Source organism: Lithobates pipiens, unplaced genomic scaffold (assembly GCF_037356315.1).
Source record: "Lithobates pipiens isolate NorthernLeopardFrog02 unplaced genomic scaffold, aLitPip1_a1.2 Scaffold_22, whole genome shotgun sequence".
NCBI lineage: Eukaryota > Metazoa > Chordata > Amphibia > Anura > Ranidae > Lithobates > Lithobates pipiens.
Window position 1 is genome coordinate 193,923,844 of NW_027507784.1, and position 15,432 is coordinate 193,939,275.

General features: G+C 42.3%; 1 protein-coding gene across 1 annotated transcript in view; it reads left to right on the forward strand.

Moving 5' to 3' along the window:
* Positions 1 to 15,432, forward strand: part of LOC143924453 (forkhead box protein K1-like) — a 117,017-nt gene that overhangs the window by 66,759 nt on the left and 34,826 nt on the right. Inside the window, exons 7-8 of the mRNA XM_077448778.1 lie at positions 1,862 to 2,131; positions 13,958 to 14,176. Of these exons, the coding sequence (XP_077304904.1) occupies positions 1,862 to 2,131; positions 13,958 to 14,176 (489 nt within the window). The remainder of the gene's footprint in view (positions 1 to 1,861; positions 2,132 to 13,957; positions 14,177 to 15,432) is intronic.

A 15,432-nucleotide genomic window follows, 5' to 3' on the forward strand; every position in this document is an offset into this window, starting at 1 on the left:
GCCCCAACAGTGCTCACTAGAGCATTCAGAAGTTTAGAAATCCTTCAATAACCAATGGCATCAGTAAGTTTTGCAACAATAAGGTTCCGAAGGTCTTAAGACAGCTCTTTGCTTTTACCCATCATGAGATATTTCTTGTGTGACACCTTGGTAATGAGACACCTTTTTATAGGCCATCAATTGAGACTGAACCAGCTGATATTTGCACTGACAAGGGGCAGGATTGCTTTCTAATTACTTATAGATTTCAGATGGTGTCTTGGCTTTCTTACTAATCGATTATGAAATTGATTACTATTTTCATAATCGATTAATCGGCCAGTAACATAATGGGGTTAAAAAAAACTAAAATTAGCTCTTTATAGTACAAAAAGAGCAAATAATCACTACTGTAAATATTACTTTCAGTTCTACAGTAAAAATGAACCCCTTACAGTAGTGATTATCTGCTTTTTTTTTTTTTTTACTATAAAGGGCTCATTTTAGTCTTATGTTACTAAATGTCTTAGACCTGGTTCACATCTATATGTTTGTTGGTGCTTTTTGCAGAAACGCACTACAGTTCATTTACATGGTTTCCTGTGGGACACGTTCATATCTGTGCTTTTTTTTTTTTTTTTTTTTCAGCCGCTGCATATTTGGAAAGGGTTAGGGACTTTTAAACACAAAACAGTGCTTCTTTGAGTCAATATACTTCAACGGAGAAGCTGCAGAAAAGCATGTAATGCGTTTTTGAAGCAATTTGTGTTTTTTAATCTGCCCAAAAAAAATGCAAAACCGGAAATTGCAGTAAAATCACGTGCACAGAAATTAAAAACGCACAGCAAAAAGCACTGCAGAAACCGATCAAAAGCAAACTGCATAGGTGTGTACGGAGCCTTATGCTGGCCTCACGGATCAATTTTCAGATGAGAATATTCAGACAAAAAATATTTGTAAATTCGCTGAATGAAAGAATTTGTTTGAAATTTTCACTTGTTTTTAACATTCTGTTTTTAAAATGAATGTAATTTCTGAATGAAAACCACATACACTGTCTGAAAATTCCTTTGACCAAGCAGTTTTCTATGATTTGCAAATTTTCCCGTCACTGTGGTTGAAAATGAATGTCAATTTGACCCCCCCCCCCCCCCCCTTTTTTTATTTTTTATTTTTTTTAAGGTTATTAACCAATTAATCGAAACAATAATCGGCCAACTAATCGATTATGAAAATAATCGTTAGTTGCAGCCCTATGGCTTTCCATGCCTTTTTGCACCTCCCTTTCTTCATGTGTTCAGTACCTGTGTCATTCCGTTTTATTACACATAACTTCATTTATTAACTTATTTGTTTTGGTTTCTTTGTATGTATGGGTTATTAAAAGAAGGGTGGTTAAAAGCAGGTCCACCAAAAGAGGTGACATTCTACCTGAAAAGGACAGAGGTGGTGGAGCAATAAATATTGCGGATGATGACTGATTTCACTTGGGTGTATCTGTGTCTGCATGTTTATACACACCAGGATTGTACAGCACAGTCAGATCTTTTGAACTATATATGGACTCTATTGGATTGTGCATTTTATGGATTTGCACTTTTTATTTGCACATACACAGATAGGGATCATTATTATTTAGAGTGCTTAAAGAACCACTGCAGTTGTTTTTGCTATTTGCTCCAATGATCTAATTGTACTGGATCACTTTATAGTTAAGGGGTGTTACATATTTTTATGTTTAGGAGTGCTACACTTTTTTTTTTTTTTTTTTTTGGTTTTTATGAAAATGCTTTTGTTTTAAACCGTGATCATTGTGTTTTAATGTGAGGTTCAGAATGAGAAAAGCTTATTTCAGTAACGTACTCCATTTTCTCAATTTCAGGTTCCCCAGTGAGTTCTCAGCCACTCATTATGGCCAAACCTGCACAGACTGCAAGTTTTGTGGCAAAGCCTTTGACCTACATGTCTGCTTCAATCATGACCTCACAGCCCACAAGTCATGCTATACATGTTGTGCAGCAGGTTCCCACAGTCACTATGGTCCAGGTAGTAACAACACCCACCAATTCTGCAAATGGATACATTACTGCAAACCAAAGACCTATTAGTGAGGTACATGGAAGAGTAATGGATTGTGGTGTTTCTACCAGAGGTTAGTAAACAGGTTTTATTTTGTATTGTTTTCTAGTGTGTTTGATTCTTTGAGATTCACACTGTCTGACATCGCATGTGATTTGCACCGCATTGCCGAATTTGCATTGCAAATGATGCAGGACCCTTTTTTTGGTCCGTACTGGAATCGAATTGCGGGTGTTCACACTAATGCAATCCGATTCCTGTTCAAATGCACAGTTCGCACTGCGATCTGCGAACCGATCTGGGGGTGTCATTAACTTTGTATTGACACCCGCAGCGGTACGTAGAGGGCAGTGTGAACCGCCTGCGATTCAGGTGCGATGCAGGAACCCACACTGGATTTGCAGGGTTTCCCGCATCGCACAAGTGTGAACCAAGCCTGAAATGTGCAAAGCTATTTTAAAATCTGTGACTGAGCAGTAAAAGATTCTCTTTTCCTTGTTTGAGCATAATACCATATGGACCTGTTGCAGTGTTCTGTCCAACTTGTTTGGTAGTATAAGTTGGCAAGCTTGCACCAATCCCGTTTCTACATAGTAGTGAAAGAGCGTTTCACAGATGCACAGAGGTTTTGTTAGACATGTTAAAAAAATCTGTTTAAAGTTGGTTGCACTGCTTACTTTTAGTGAGCCAGCTTTGGCTATCCATTGAGAAATTAAGTTTATACAGTAGTGCATCAACAAAATAAATCAGGGTACACATGCCTGGACACTTTACCCTGTATTTGTTCTTCATTTTCTTCTCCAAAATTTTGTCATCTCTATGGTCGTTGGGATCATTGGAATGTAGCTATTGTTCAAATTCAATGTATTGCTGTTTGTATTTCAAGTAACATTCTGTGGAATCCTACTTGTAATACCCACTTGACTCCGTTCATAAAGAAATTAATTTAAGTCTCTACAAACATAACACTTGAGGAATTTATAACCCAATTTAAAAAAAAAGTTAGGACCCTGTTTAAAATCGACATAAAAACAGAATGCAGTGATTTGCAAATATCATAAACCCATATTTTTATTCACAGTACAATAAATATCAAATGTTTTAACTTGTGAAAATGTAACATAATAATAAAAAAAGAAAAAAAAAAAGTAATTTTGAAAATCATGGCAGCAGCATGTCTCAAAAGATTAAGGGGAGGGCTATGTTTACCACAGTGTCTCCCTCAGGCTCTGAGGACCCTCCCTCTGCAATGCCATCTCCCCCTAAAAAACCTGGGGAAGTTGGTCAGTGAGCCGTTGGGGTTTGGGGTTGCAACTGCTTTTGTCATTTCAGCTACTATATATATTACTCAGGAGGTTTTCTCCTCAGCCATGAGTGCATTAGAGGAAAGATTAGTGACCTTAATCGCATCTTCACAAGTAGAAGAAAACGCATTAAGGCCCCTTCTATCACCCAGGACCCTCAAACAGAAACTCTGGGAGAAGGAAGATGATCCCCCTCAGGGGACCGGGAAGAGACTGATGACTCCTCTTCTGAGGAATCAAGTGGAGAAGGACCCTCTTCAGCCTCACAGGCTGAGAAATTGCTAATTCAATCTCCTACTGAAATGGTCCGCTCCACATTTGTTACCCGTAACTGAGTCAGTTGAAAAGCCCACTTCTGGTTTGAAGCCCCCTCAAGCTGTGCATGCCTTTCCTTTTAATTCATTGCTGGGAAAGCTTATTTATTCTGAGTGGGATAAGCATTCTTTCCCTCCTAAAAAAAAGTTTTCAACACTTTATCCTATGGAGGAAAACATTTACTAAGCCGTGGAGTATACTGTCAATTGACGCTGCTATTTCCCCTGTGAATTAAAATTTGACTTGTCCGGTTGACAATGCTCAAATGCTTAGGAATCCATCTGATGAAAAATTGGAATTCCCGTTAACAAAAATATTTTCTCTTTTGGCATATCCGTAGAAACTTATGGTTGAAAAGTGGTCAGCCGAAGCACCATGCAAAGCTCCTGGCTGTTTTTTCCTTTCCGAAGTGAAAGGCTGTTGGATGGGAAAGGGTATCCTTTTGCCAGTTAAGAAAAGGAGTAAAACGTCCCTCATTTAAATGGGCTCTTTTCTCCAGTGCAAGGGGCGTCTGCCTTCAGGCAGTTGCGACGGCCTCCACCGTCGGGTTCAAGGGGACCTCAGGGTCAACCTCAGAGACAAAGAAGCCCTGGGGGGAAAAAAATACCCACAAAACAGAACGCTAAAGCCTCTTATAATGGGGCTATACCGCTCGCTATAGTAGGGGGGAAGACTTCTGCAGTTCTCAAGGGTCTGGCAGGAGGAGTTTCGAGACGGATCAATAGTCTCCATAATAGCTCTAGGCTACAAACTAGAGTTCAGAGATTTCCTGTCTCGTTTTTCTCAGGGCAAAGGTTCATAGATCCAGAGAAAAAGAAGTCTCCTTTTTGCAATCATTAGTCCGAATTTTGTCTCAAAAAGGGTCATGGCGGTCCGCACCATGGAGCAGGGGTTGGGTTTTTTTTTTTTCAAACATTTTCACGGTGCCAAAGACCAAATGGGGATGTCAGACCCATGCTAGATCTCAAGGATCTAAACCAGTTCCTGAAATATCCACTTTTTCCACGTGGAATCAATCTAATCTGTTGTCTCTACCCTATAAGGAGGAGAACTTCTGGCATCAGTCAACATCAGTGATGCATACCTGCATGTGCCTATTTTTCCCTGCTCATCAAAAATATCTTCGTTTTGAAGTAGAAAAACGTAACTTTCAGTTGTAGCATTGCCTTTTTTCGGTCTAGCTACTGCACCTCGGGTGTTTTCAAAAATTCTGGCCCTTGCTTTGGCCAGATTAAGGGTATAACAATTGTAGTATACCTAGATGACCTGCTCTGAATAGACAGATCAGTAGCCCGCATGGTCTCCACCATTGGCTACCTGCAATACCTAGGTTGGGTCCTCAACCTGGAGAGATCTTCAGATCTTCTTTAAAACCATTAAGAAGACTAAGAATACTTGGGTCTGGTTATAGATACAAAAATATATAAATATGGTGCTCGCAATCATAATATAGGTGAAAAAGTAACAAATTGTATGAATAAAATGAACAAAAACAAAGTCAAGATAAAGTGGCCAAAAAAGTGCTCCAATCCAAGGTGGGTGTCATCAAAGACCTCCAAAGACCAGGAGGTCTTTGACGCCCTGTGGGAGGGCGAAACGCGTTGACGCTATTTCTGGTATTATTGACGTCCCTTCTGGTCTCGTGGAATGCACTTGCGGTTTTGTGGAACGCACGCTGGTAACTGCGTTTTTTTTCCCTATCTACAGCTCTGTTTGTACCCTTTCTGATTTTAAATTTTCTAAGTACCCATTCCCCTGTGCAATACATTTTTTTAATGGTACTTCACTGTCAGTCCCAGTTTTTTTTTTATTTATTTTTTATCTGTTTGGGTACCTGTTTGTCTGGCTGAGAACCTTCACCAAAGAATTTTTGATCTGATGATCTGATGTTTAATCCACCTGGATATTACTACCAAGTTTGAAGCAAACACTAGACTGCAAAGCTGGGGTCATCTGGATCCAGTGAGTGGGTACACATGAGGGGATGTTGCACACCTGAATTTTTCTGAAGCGCTTCTTGTATTTCCTTCACCTTGGATTGGAGCACTTTTTTGGTCACTTTATCTGGACTTTGTTTTTGTTAATTTTATTAATACAATTTGTTCCTTGTTCGCCTATATTATTATTGCGAGCCCCATATTTATATATTTTAGCATTTTTTTTCAAGCGATTAGCACCTTGCGTATGGCAGCTGCTTTTATTTTATTTTCGTGTTTTGTATACCACTAGCGCGAGTTTATATGTAGTATTTTTTTTCACATGGTTATAGATACTGCCCAGAAGAGAGTGGCTTTTACCTCCAGGCAAAGATCAGTTCCATAAAGGAGCTGGTTCAGGTGGTCAGGCCAAAGCAGGGCCCTTCTATTCGTCTTTGCATAAGATTGTTGGGAAAGATGGTGGCTTCATTCAAAGCGATTCCCTATGCTCAGTCTCATTCAAGACTCCTGCAAAACAGTATCCTGTCTACCTGGAAGAAGATCCAAGCGCTGGATTTCCAAAGTGTCTGTTGCCAAAGGGTGCGCCAGAGCCTTAGTTGGTGGAAGATATCCAAGAATCTGCAGAAGGGGAAAGTCTTCTTACCAGTTACCTGGGAGATGGTAACAGCTGCCATCCTTTCGGGTTGCAGAGCAGTCCTGGAAGAGGCAACTGTCCAAGGGAAATGGTTCAGAATTGAAAGGACCTTGCCCATCAACATTCTAAAGATTTGGGCAGCGCACCTAGCCCTAAAGGCCTGGACATTCAGGTTGCGGATCTGTCCTGTCAGGATTCAATTCGACACTGCCACAGCAGTGGCTTATGTGAATCACCAAGGGGGCACTAGAAGTCATGCAGCCCAGGGAGAGGTAAACCATATCCTAGCCTGGGCAGAAAAGCAGGTGCCGCGGATTTCAGCAGTCTTCATTCCAGGGGTAGACAATTGGCAGGCAGACTACTTGAGTTGCCAGTAGTTGTTCCCGGGGGAGTGCTCCTTTCACCCCGAAATCTTTCTACCTATATGCCAAAGATGGAGGATTCTGGACGTAGGTCTGTTTGTGTCCAGGTTCAACAAAAAAGCTGCCAACTTTGTGTCAAAAACAAGGGATCCACTCACATATGGAACAGATGCGTCGGTGACCCAGTGAGATCAGTTCTCATTGATTTATGCATTCTATCCTATTCTGCTGCTACCACGACTTCTTCGCAGGATCAAGCAGGAAAAGAAGTCGGTGGTTATTGTGGCCCCAGTGAGGCCTAGAAGATCTTGGTATGCAGAGATTGTAAAGATGGTGGTAGGGGACCCATGTTACTAGGGCTTAGTGCTTTGTGTGTGAGTACCTGTCTTTTGAAATAAATTAGAATTTTATCTATACGGTCTGCACTATATACTTTTTTCCATTCTATGGCATCATGTTTGGAGAACAAGAGCAACTATTGGTGGCAGTGTTAAACAATAAGAAGTCGTAGTTCATCTATCTGTCTACTGAGATCCTGGTTTGTGACCTCTGTCAGTGGTGAAATGCGCATTTGACCCACCTTGTTAACTCGGGTCTATGATTTGAGGAGAGCGGTTTGGTTGGCTGGTGGTGGAATCACAGATGAAGTTCGTACCATAAGCATATCTGCATGTATCTCTATCATCAGAGGAGAACAATCCAAAGACATGCAGTTAGGTTAATTGGCTTCTGTCCAAAATTGGCCCTGGTATATGAATGGGGACCTTGGATTGTGGGCTCCTTGAGGGTAGGGACCGATGTGAGTGTGTAATGTACAGGGATAGGGACAACTGTAGACACTCAGGTTGAACTGGATGGACTGGTGTCTTTATTCAACCTTACTAACTATGAAACTATGAAACATCACTATCAACTATCGCTATAAAAATCTTTACCTCAGTCTTTTATGTTTCTTATCTTCTGAGAGACTTTCAACTGTTAGTAGGTTTATCATCAGCGCTGCACAGTTCACACCATAGAAACGCAGTCCAGATGCATTCCTGGTGCTTTTCTACATATATAAATAAAGACAAGTGTGTTGCAGTGCATTTTTGATAACCTACTTTCCATGCGTTTTTGATGCAGAAAAAAACGCACTGGACTGCATCTTGTGTGAACTGGCCCTAAGTGTCATTTTCATGAGATCATTTATGAGGGAGTGTTGCGGGGCGTGATTAAGGTGGGGTAGGGCAACTGGTGGTAAGTAACCCTTAAGGCCCTGCTGTAGATAATTTATTTAATATCTTTGCAATTTTACATTGAGGAACATTATTCTGAAATTGTTAGACAATTTTTAAACACTGCTTTTTATAGATTGGTGAACCTCTCTTTACTTCTGAGATACTCTGACTCTATAAGATGCCCTTTTTTATACCCAGTCATGTTACTGACCTGTTGTCAATTAACCTAATTAGTTGCAAAATATTCTTCCAGCTCCTCAATTAACCTAATTAGTTGCAAAATATTCTTCCAGCTCCTCCTTGTTAATACCACTTGCTTTGCCTGCTTTTTGTTGCCCTATCCAGGGCCGGATTAAAGCAGTAGTAAACCCGATGACTTTTTTTTTTTATTTTAATTTTTTTTACACTTGTAAAGGAAAAGGCATAATGAGCTAGCATGCACCGCATACTAGCTCATTATGAAATAATTACCTTAGAACGAGGCGACGGCATCTCACCCGGTCCATGCAGAGGGAGCTGACATGTTCCCTCGGCGTGTCTTCCGGGTGTCGCGGCTCTGGCGCCGTGAGGGTCTTGCGTCTGCTGGACTTTCAGCTGAGAATCCCCGGTGCGCATGCGCCACTGAAGTCAGAGGCTCATTGCGAATATCTCCTAAACCGTGCTTCAAAAAGCTCCCTGCAGCTTTTTTTTTTGTTTTTGTTTCTTTAACTGAGCTAAAATGCAGCCCATTAATTGTATTGTGCCAATGCACACAAGTGCATAAACAAGTGCCGTGCATTTTTAAGTATAAACAAAAAATGGAAAAATCTGCATTTTTGGTCAGTAATTTACGCCTGTGTAAAAATACATGCATTGTGACAGAAATGTGTGCAAATGCCTATTTACGTACTGCAGGACAAGATTGTGAGAATGCGTTCGTGTGAAAATGCATACAAATGCATATGCGCGAAAATAGGCAAATGCATACAAAAAGAGTATTGAGGCCTTGTAGGTAAAGTTGGTCCAGGGAATATCTGATTGCCTCTCGGGGATCAGGAAGGGATTTTTTTTCCCCTGCTGTAGCAAAATTGGTTCATGCTTTGTTTTTGTTTTTTTGCCTTTCTCTGGATCAACTGTGGATAAAGGATTGTGTAAACAGGACTGTATGATTCCCCCACCCCCCCCCCCCCCCCCCCTTTTTAGTGGTTGAACTAGATGCATTTGTTTTTTTTTTGTTTTTTCTACCAGACTAACTATGTAACACGCACGCACGTAGTAATCCATTTTGTTTTATCAGCAAAGCTATAACCGCTGGTGCTTAACCCTTTCATGACTAAGCCTATTTCTGACATTTGGGGTTTACAAGTTAAAATCCCTGTTTTTTGCTAGAAAACTACTCAGCCCATATCGTATTTGAAGAGAGAAATATATCCAGTGAAATAAAGCAACCACCGCCACCAATGTATAGATTGGATTGAATTTTACAGCCACGAAGAACGGGGAGCTTAAATTCAATGAAAGTAGAAAATAGGCTGGCAATCTATATATAGAGCTAGCCAAAAAGGTCCCCCACACCGATCTTGTGTGCTATCAGAATTATACTCTAAAAAAAAAAATTCTGCTATTGTAGCTGGAAGCCATCAGCAAAGAATGGCAAGATGCCGAAAGGAAACCTTTCTTTTCAAGGGCTTTGAAACTAAGGTTTCCCTTTGCGGAAGGGGAGGCTCTAGTCTGGAATAAATCTCCTAGACTAGATGCAGCCTTTTCTCAGGTTTCCAGGCATACGGACCTGGCCTTTCGAGGACATGGGAGCACTCTCAGACCCCATGGACAGAAGAATGGACTCGCCTTTGAAGAAGTCCTGAGACTTGTCACAGGGAAACCTTAAGCCTGCCATGGCGGTCACAGTGGTGGCACGCAACATGGAATATTGTTTTACTCAGATGAATGTGCACATTGAAGCAGGGATGCCAAAAGAAACTATTTTGTCTTCCTTCCCCGTGCTACTTAAGGGGGTCACATATATTGTGGACGCTTCAGCCAAAACGGTGCGTATGTCCTCAAAGTCCTCAGCCCTTACCAACTCAGCACAAAAGGCCTCATGGCTTAAGAAGTGGCAGGGAGACAGTGCATCCAAAGTTAAACCCTGTGGGATTACACTCACAGGGGATCTTTTGTTTGGACCAGGGTTGTAGGCCGTTTTGGATCGGACGGCCAATGAGAAAAAAACCTTTCCCATTAAAAGGAAATTTGGAGAGCAGACTAAAAAGTCTCACCCTCCGAGAAAGTTTGAAGCCCCAAAAACTGAATAGCAAAAGAAGGTTTGAGGGCAAGGGGCAAATTTATTATTATTATTTTTTTTTTGCCCTCCTGAACAGCCCTAGAAGACCCAATGATGGGTTAACCACCGTGGGAGAAAGATTGGCGGCTTTCCTCCCACAGTTAGAGATGATCACCTCCAGATTTCTCAGAACCTCCTCCGCACAGACTTCTTGTCACCAAGCTGCCAAAATTCACAGAAAAATCATCAGCTCTTCTATCCTATCTACAGGAGTTGGAGGAACAGGAGGTGGTGTTATGAGTCCCAAGCAGAAGAGACTGGCAGACATCTTTGTGGGCCGCAAACCTTTGGAAAAGTTCAGGCTCATCATGAACCTAAATCCTCTGAATGTCTGTTACATACAGGAGATTCCAGATGGACTCTGTCTACTTGGTGAGGGCGCCTCTTCCCCCGAAATGCTTCATGGCATCGATAGATTTGAAGGGCACCTATCTGCACATTCCAGTCGCAGAGGGCTATCAGAGGTTTCTCAGGCTGGTGGTTAAAAACAGGGAGGGGACATTCCATTTACAGTTCAGGGCACTCCCCTTTGGGCTAGCCTCTCTTCCCCCCCCCCCCCCCCCCACATCTTCACTAAAGTCATGGTGGAGGTCATGGCCCTCCTGCGGCTCAGAGGCATCTCAGGAGTGGCATACTTGGACGATCCACTTCTGTTTGCCTCTTCCCTGGAGCAGTCGTCCTAGGAGCTACAGGTAGCAAGAAACATCCTAGAAAACTTGGGGTGGCTCTTGAACCTGAAAAAAAATCCAGTTTTGGTTCCATCCCAAAAGGTCACCTTCCTGGGCTACGTGTTAGATTCAACAAAACAAAAGGTTTTCCTTCCCTTAGAGAAGATCTAGAAGGTGGACAAAACAATGTTGTTGCTTCAGGGCAGCTGTCGGGGCTCAGAAAAGCGATGTCAGCTTTTGGCTTACTGACATCCACAATCCCGACAGTACAGTGGGCAGGGCTGCATTTTCGTCCTTTACAACTTATCCTTTAGGGTTTGAGACCACAGTCCCGGGTCCCTGGACACTTTGATTTCTGTATCAGAGGCCAAGAGGTCCCTTCGGTGGTGGAGGAAGGTGTTCAATCCTTCACAGGGCCTGGAGTGGGTCCTACCAGTTTCCAGGATGGTCACAACCGATGAGAGCGGCACAGGTTGGGGGGTGCACCTAGATTCTGGGATGGTACAAGGTACTTGGGGAAGAGAGGATGCAAAAGTCCTTGAACTCTTTTTACTTTGTGATCCAGCCAGTAAAACACTTCTCATCTTAGGGTGGCAATGCTCATTCACTGCACTCTTGTGGAGGATGTGATGAAGCAATGTTGTCACCTCTGGCTGCTCTCCTAATATAAAGATCAAACACTTCTCCCTTTCAGTATTTAATTTACTGAGTTGTTTGTAGTTCTTAGCAGATAACGGGGAAATATGATAATTTTGTTTGAAATAGAAGTTCAATACAAAGGAAACAGAGCAGTGTTTCTCAACTCCAGTCCTCAAAGTGCCCCAACAGGTCATGTTTTCAGGATTTCCTTTTGCAGCAGGACCCTAGCAGCTATCTATTGAGATCTAAATTTTTATTTGACCATTTGTTGAGTGGCCAATCTATTTATTGGTGGCGGTGGTTGCTGGTTGTTTCTTTGCTTCGTTGGCTATATTTCTCTCTTCAAATATGATATGGACTGAGCAGTCATCTTTATATTCTTTGCACTTGGACTTTATATTTTTATTCACAATTTTTTTCCTTTTGGACTTTTTTGTTATTCATGTCTATTCACTATGTGTTTTAAACTTTGTTTATGTATAGATAGTTAAATGCGCAAGAACACCATTCTATACACATTACTGCTATCCCATACTGTATAGTAGGCATTGTCACCCTATACATGAAATGTGTTTTTGGCAGAATCCTACGATTATAGGGGAAGAAAACTGAAAGCAAGAACCACATCTAAGGACTGGCTATCTGTTAAATTTTTTAATTTTGGGTTTAGATGCGCTTTACATTAATAAGGGTTTGTTCAGAAATAGCTCATCAGCATAGACTAAAATCTGAATGGTTTCCAATACTGCAGTGTGCACATTATCAGTTGGTCTTGCACTACTTATGGTCAAAATGTAAAATCATTTATTCATTTCCGCATTGAATTTGAATAATTTCTAGTCTATATCTGTTAATCTGAATGATGTTGCAGTTTGTAAACTTTTTGAAGATCCCCACACATTTATTTTCTTAAATTCTGACACGCTTATATGTGTTGCACTTGGAGTAAGCACTGGTGTGTCACAGAATTCACAGAAGAATCACTGCTTGCAGGCAGCAAGGTACCATGGAATATGTAGTCCCATGAAACTGAAAGTAACCAGCAGAGGAAAAGCTGCAAAGTATGCAGATAATCCAGGAAGTTGTAGAAAGAGATTGCCAACAGACTGGCAAAACTTACAACATTAACCACTTCAATACAGGGCACTTAAACACCTTCCTGCCCAGACCAATTTTGAGCTTTCAGCGCTGTTGCACTTTGAATGACAATTGCGCGGTCATGCTACACTGTACCCAAATGGAATTTTTATCATTTTTTTCCCACAAATAGAGCTTTCTTTTGGTGGTATTTGATCACCTCTACGGTTTTTATTTTTTGCGCTACAAATAAAAAAATACTGAAAATTTTGAAAAAAAAATGTTTTTTTTTGTTTCAGTTTCAAAACTTTGTAAATAAGTACGTTTTCTCCTTCACTGATGGGCACTGATGGGGCTACACTGATGGGCACTGATAAGGCGGCACTGATGGGCACTGATAAGGCGGCACTGATGGGCACCAATGAAGTGGCACTGATGAGGTGGCATTGATGGACACTGATATGTGGCACTGATAGGCGGCACGGATGGGCGACACGGATGGGCACTGATAGGTGGCACGGATTGGCATGGACGGGCGGCACGGATTGGCATGGACGGGCGGCACGGATTGGCATGGACGGGCGGCACAGATGGGCATGGATAGGCAGCACAGATGGGCATGGATAGGCGGCACAGATGGGCACAGGTGGGCACTCATAGGCGGCACAGGTGGGCACTCATAGGCGGCACAGGTGGGCACTCATAGGCGGCACAGGTGGGCACTCATAGGCGGCATTGGTGTTATACTGTACTAATGGATGCCAATCAGTGCCAAACAATAATGCATGCCAATCAGTGATGCCCATTGTGGGCACTGATTGGCATCCATTATGGGCACTGATTGGCATCCATTGTGCTGACTGGCATCCCTGGTGGTCTAGGGAGGATTACCTTTTCCCTGGTGGTCTGGTGGCATCCCTGGTGGTCCAGTGTGGACATCCTCGGGGGGGGCTGTGCTGATAATCGATCAGCACAGACCCCCCCTGTCAGAGGAGCAGCCGATCGGCTCTCCTCTACTCGCGTCTGACAGACGCAAGTGAGGAAAAGCCGATCACCGGCTCTTCCCATTTACACTGTGATCAGCCGTGATTGGACACGGCTGATCATGTGGTAAAGAGTCTCCGTCGGAGACTCTTTACCGAGATCGTAGTTGCCGGGTGTCAGACTGACACCCCGCAACAACGATCGCCGCGATGCGCGCCCCCGGGGGCGCGCAGCGGCTCATAATCCTGATCACGTCATAGGACGTCCGGTCAGGATTATGAAACCACTTTGCCACCGTCAATTCCCTATAGGGCGGGCGGCAAGTGGTTAAAGCTTCTATTGGATTGCCAAAAATAACTATTGTTTGTATTGCTATTACAAAACTGATGTTAAAGTGTGTGCTGTAACCATCCTGACACTCTCTTCTATAATTTTGCAGGTGCAAAAGAAGATGTAAACACTATAACCTTTCCTACAGTTCCTATTCTTCCCAGCAGAGTTATTCAGACAATGGCAAGTCAGCTGTCTCAAGGCATTCCGGGGCAAAAACTTACACTCTTACAACCTGCTACCCCTCTCAGTTTAATGCAGAATCCGGCATCATTGAACACAAGTGGAAGAGAAATAACTACTGCCAGTCTAGCCGGAAGTGTTTATGGTATGAATCTGAAAAATATGCAGTTCTACTGACAAGGAAATGAAGACTCGCACACAGGCTATATACAGTAAAATATGTTACCATGGCATGACAGCTGATTATATATGGATTATGTGCCCCCCTCCTCAAACTCCAACCTGGTAGCTAAAATATATATATTGGAAAGCCACGCAAAGCCTTTTAGACTGCTCTTTGGTTCACCTTCATTCTACAGTGCCTTGCAAAAGTATTCACCTCCCTTGGCATTTTTTGTGTGTTGCCTCACAACCTGGAATTAACATGGATTGTTTGAGGATTTGCATCATTTAATTTACAGAATATGCCCACAACTTTGAAGATGTTTTTTTATTTTTATTTTTTTTATTTTTTTTTATTGTGAAGCAAACAACAAATAGGACAAAATAACAGAAAAAGTCAATGTGCATAACTATTCGCTCTCCTAAAGTCAATTCTTTGTAGAGCCACCTTTTGCGGCTTTCACAGCTCCAAGTCGCTTTGGATAAGTCTCTGAGCTTGCCCCATCTTACCACTGGGATTTTTACCCATTCCTCCTTGCAAAACTGCTCCAGCTCCTTCAAGTTGGATGGTTTGCACTTGTGAACAGCAATATCTAAGTCTGACCACAGATTTTCTATTGGGTTGAAGTCTGGGCTTTGACTGGTGTTTTAGTAGTGTGTTTGGGGTGATTGTCCTGCTGGAAGGTGAAACTCCATCCTATCCTCAAATCGCACACAGAGTGGTACAGGTTTTGTTCAAGAATATCCCTGTATTTAGAACCATCCATCTTTCCCTCAACCCTGACCAATTTCCCAGTCCCGACTGCTGAAAAACATCCCCACAGCATGATCCTGCCACCACCATGTTTCACTGGGGACGGTGTTCTTTGGGTGCTGTGATGTGTTGGGTTTACTCCAGACATAGTGTTTTTTTTTGATGGCCAAAAAGTTACATTTTAGTCTCATCAGACTAGAGCACCTTCCTCCATACGTTTTGGGAGTCTCCCACATGCCTTTTCGCAAACTCAAAACATGCCATTTTGTTTTTTTGCTGAAAGTAATGGCTTTCTTCTGGCTACTCTGCCATAAAGCCCAAATCTATAGCTAGACTTATTGTCATCATATGTACAGATACTCCAGTGTCTGCTGTGAAACTCTGCAGCTCCTCCAGGGTTATCTTAGGTCTCTGTGCTGCCTCTCTGATTAATGCCTTCCTTGCCCAGTCCGTGAGTTTTGGTGTGCGGCCGTCTCTTGGCAGGT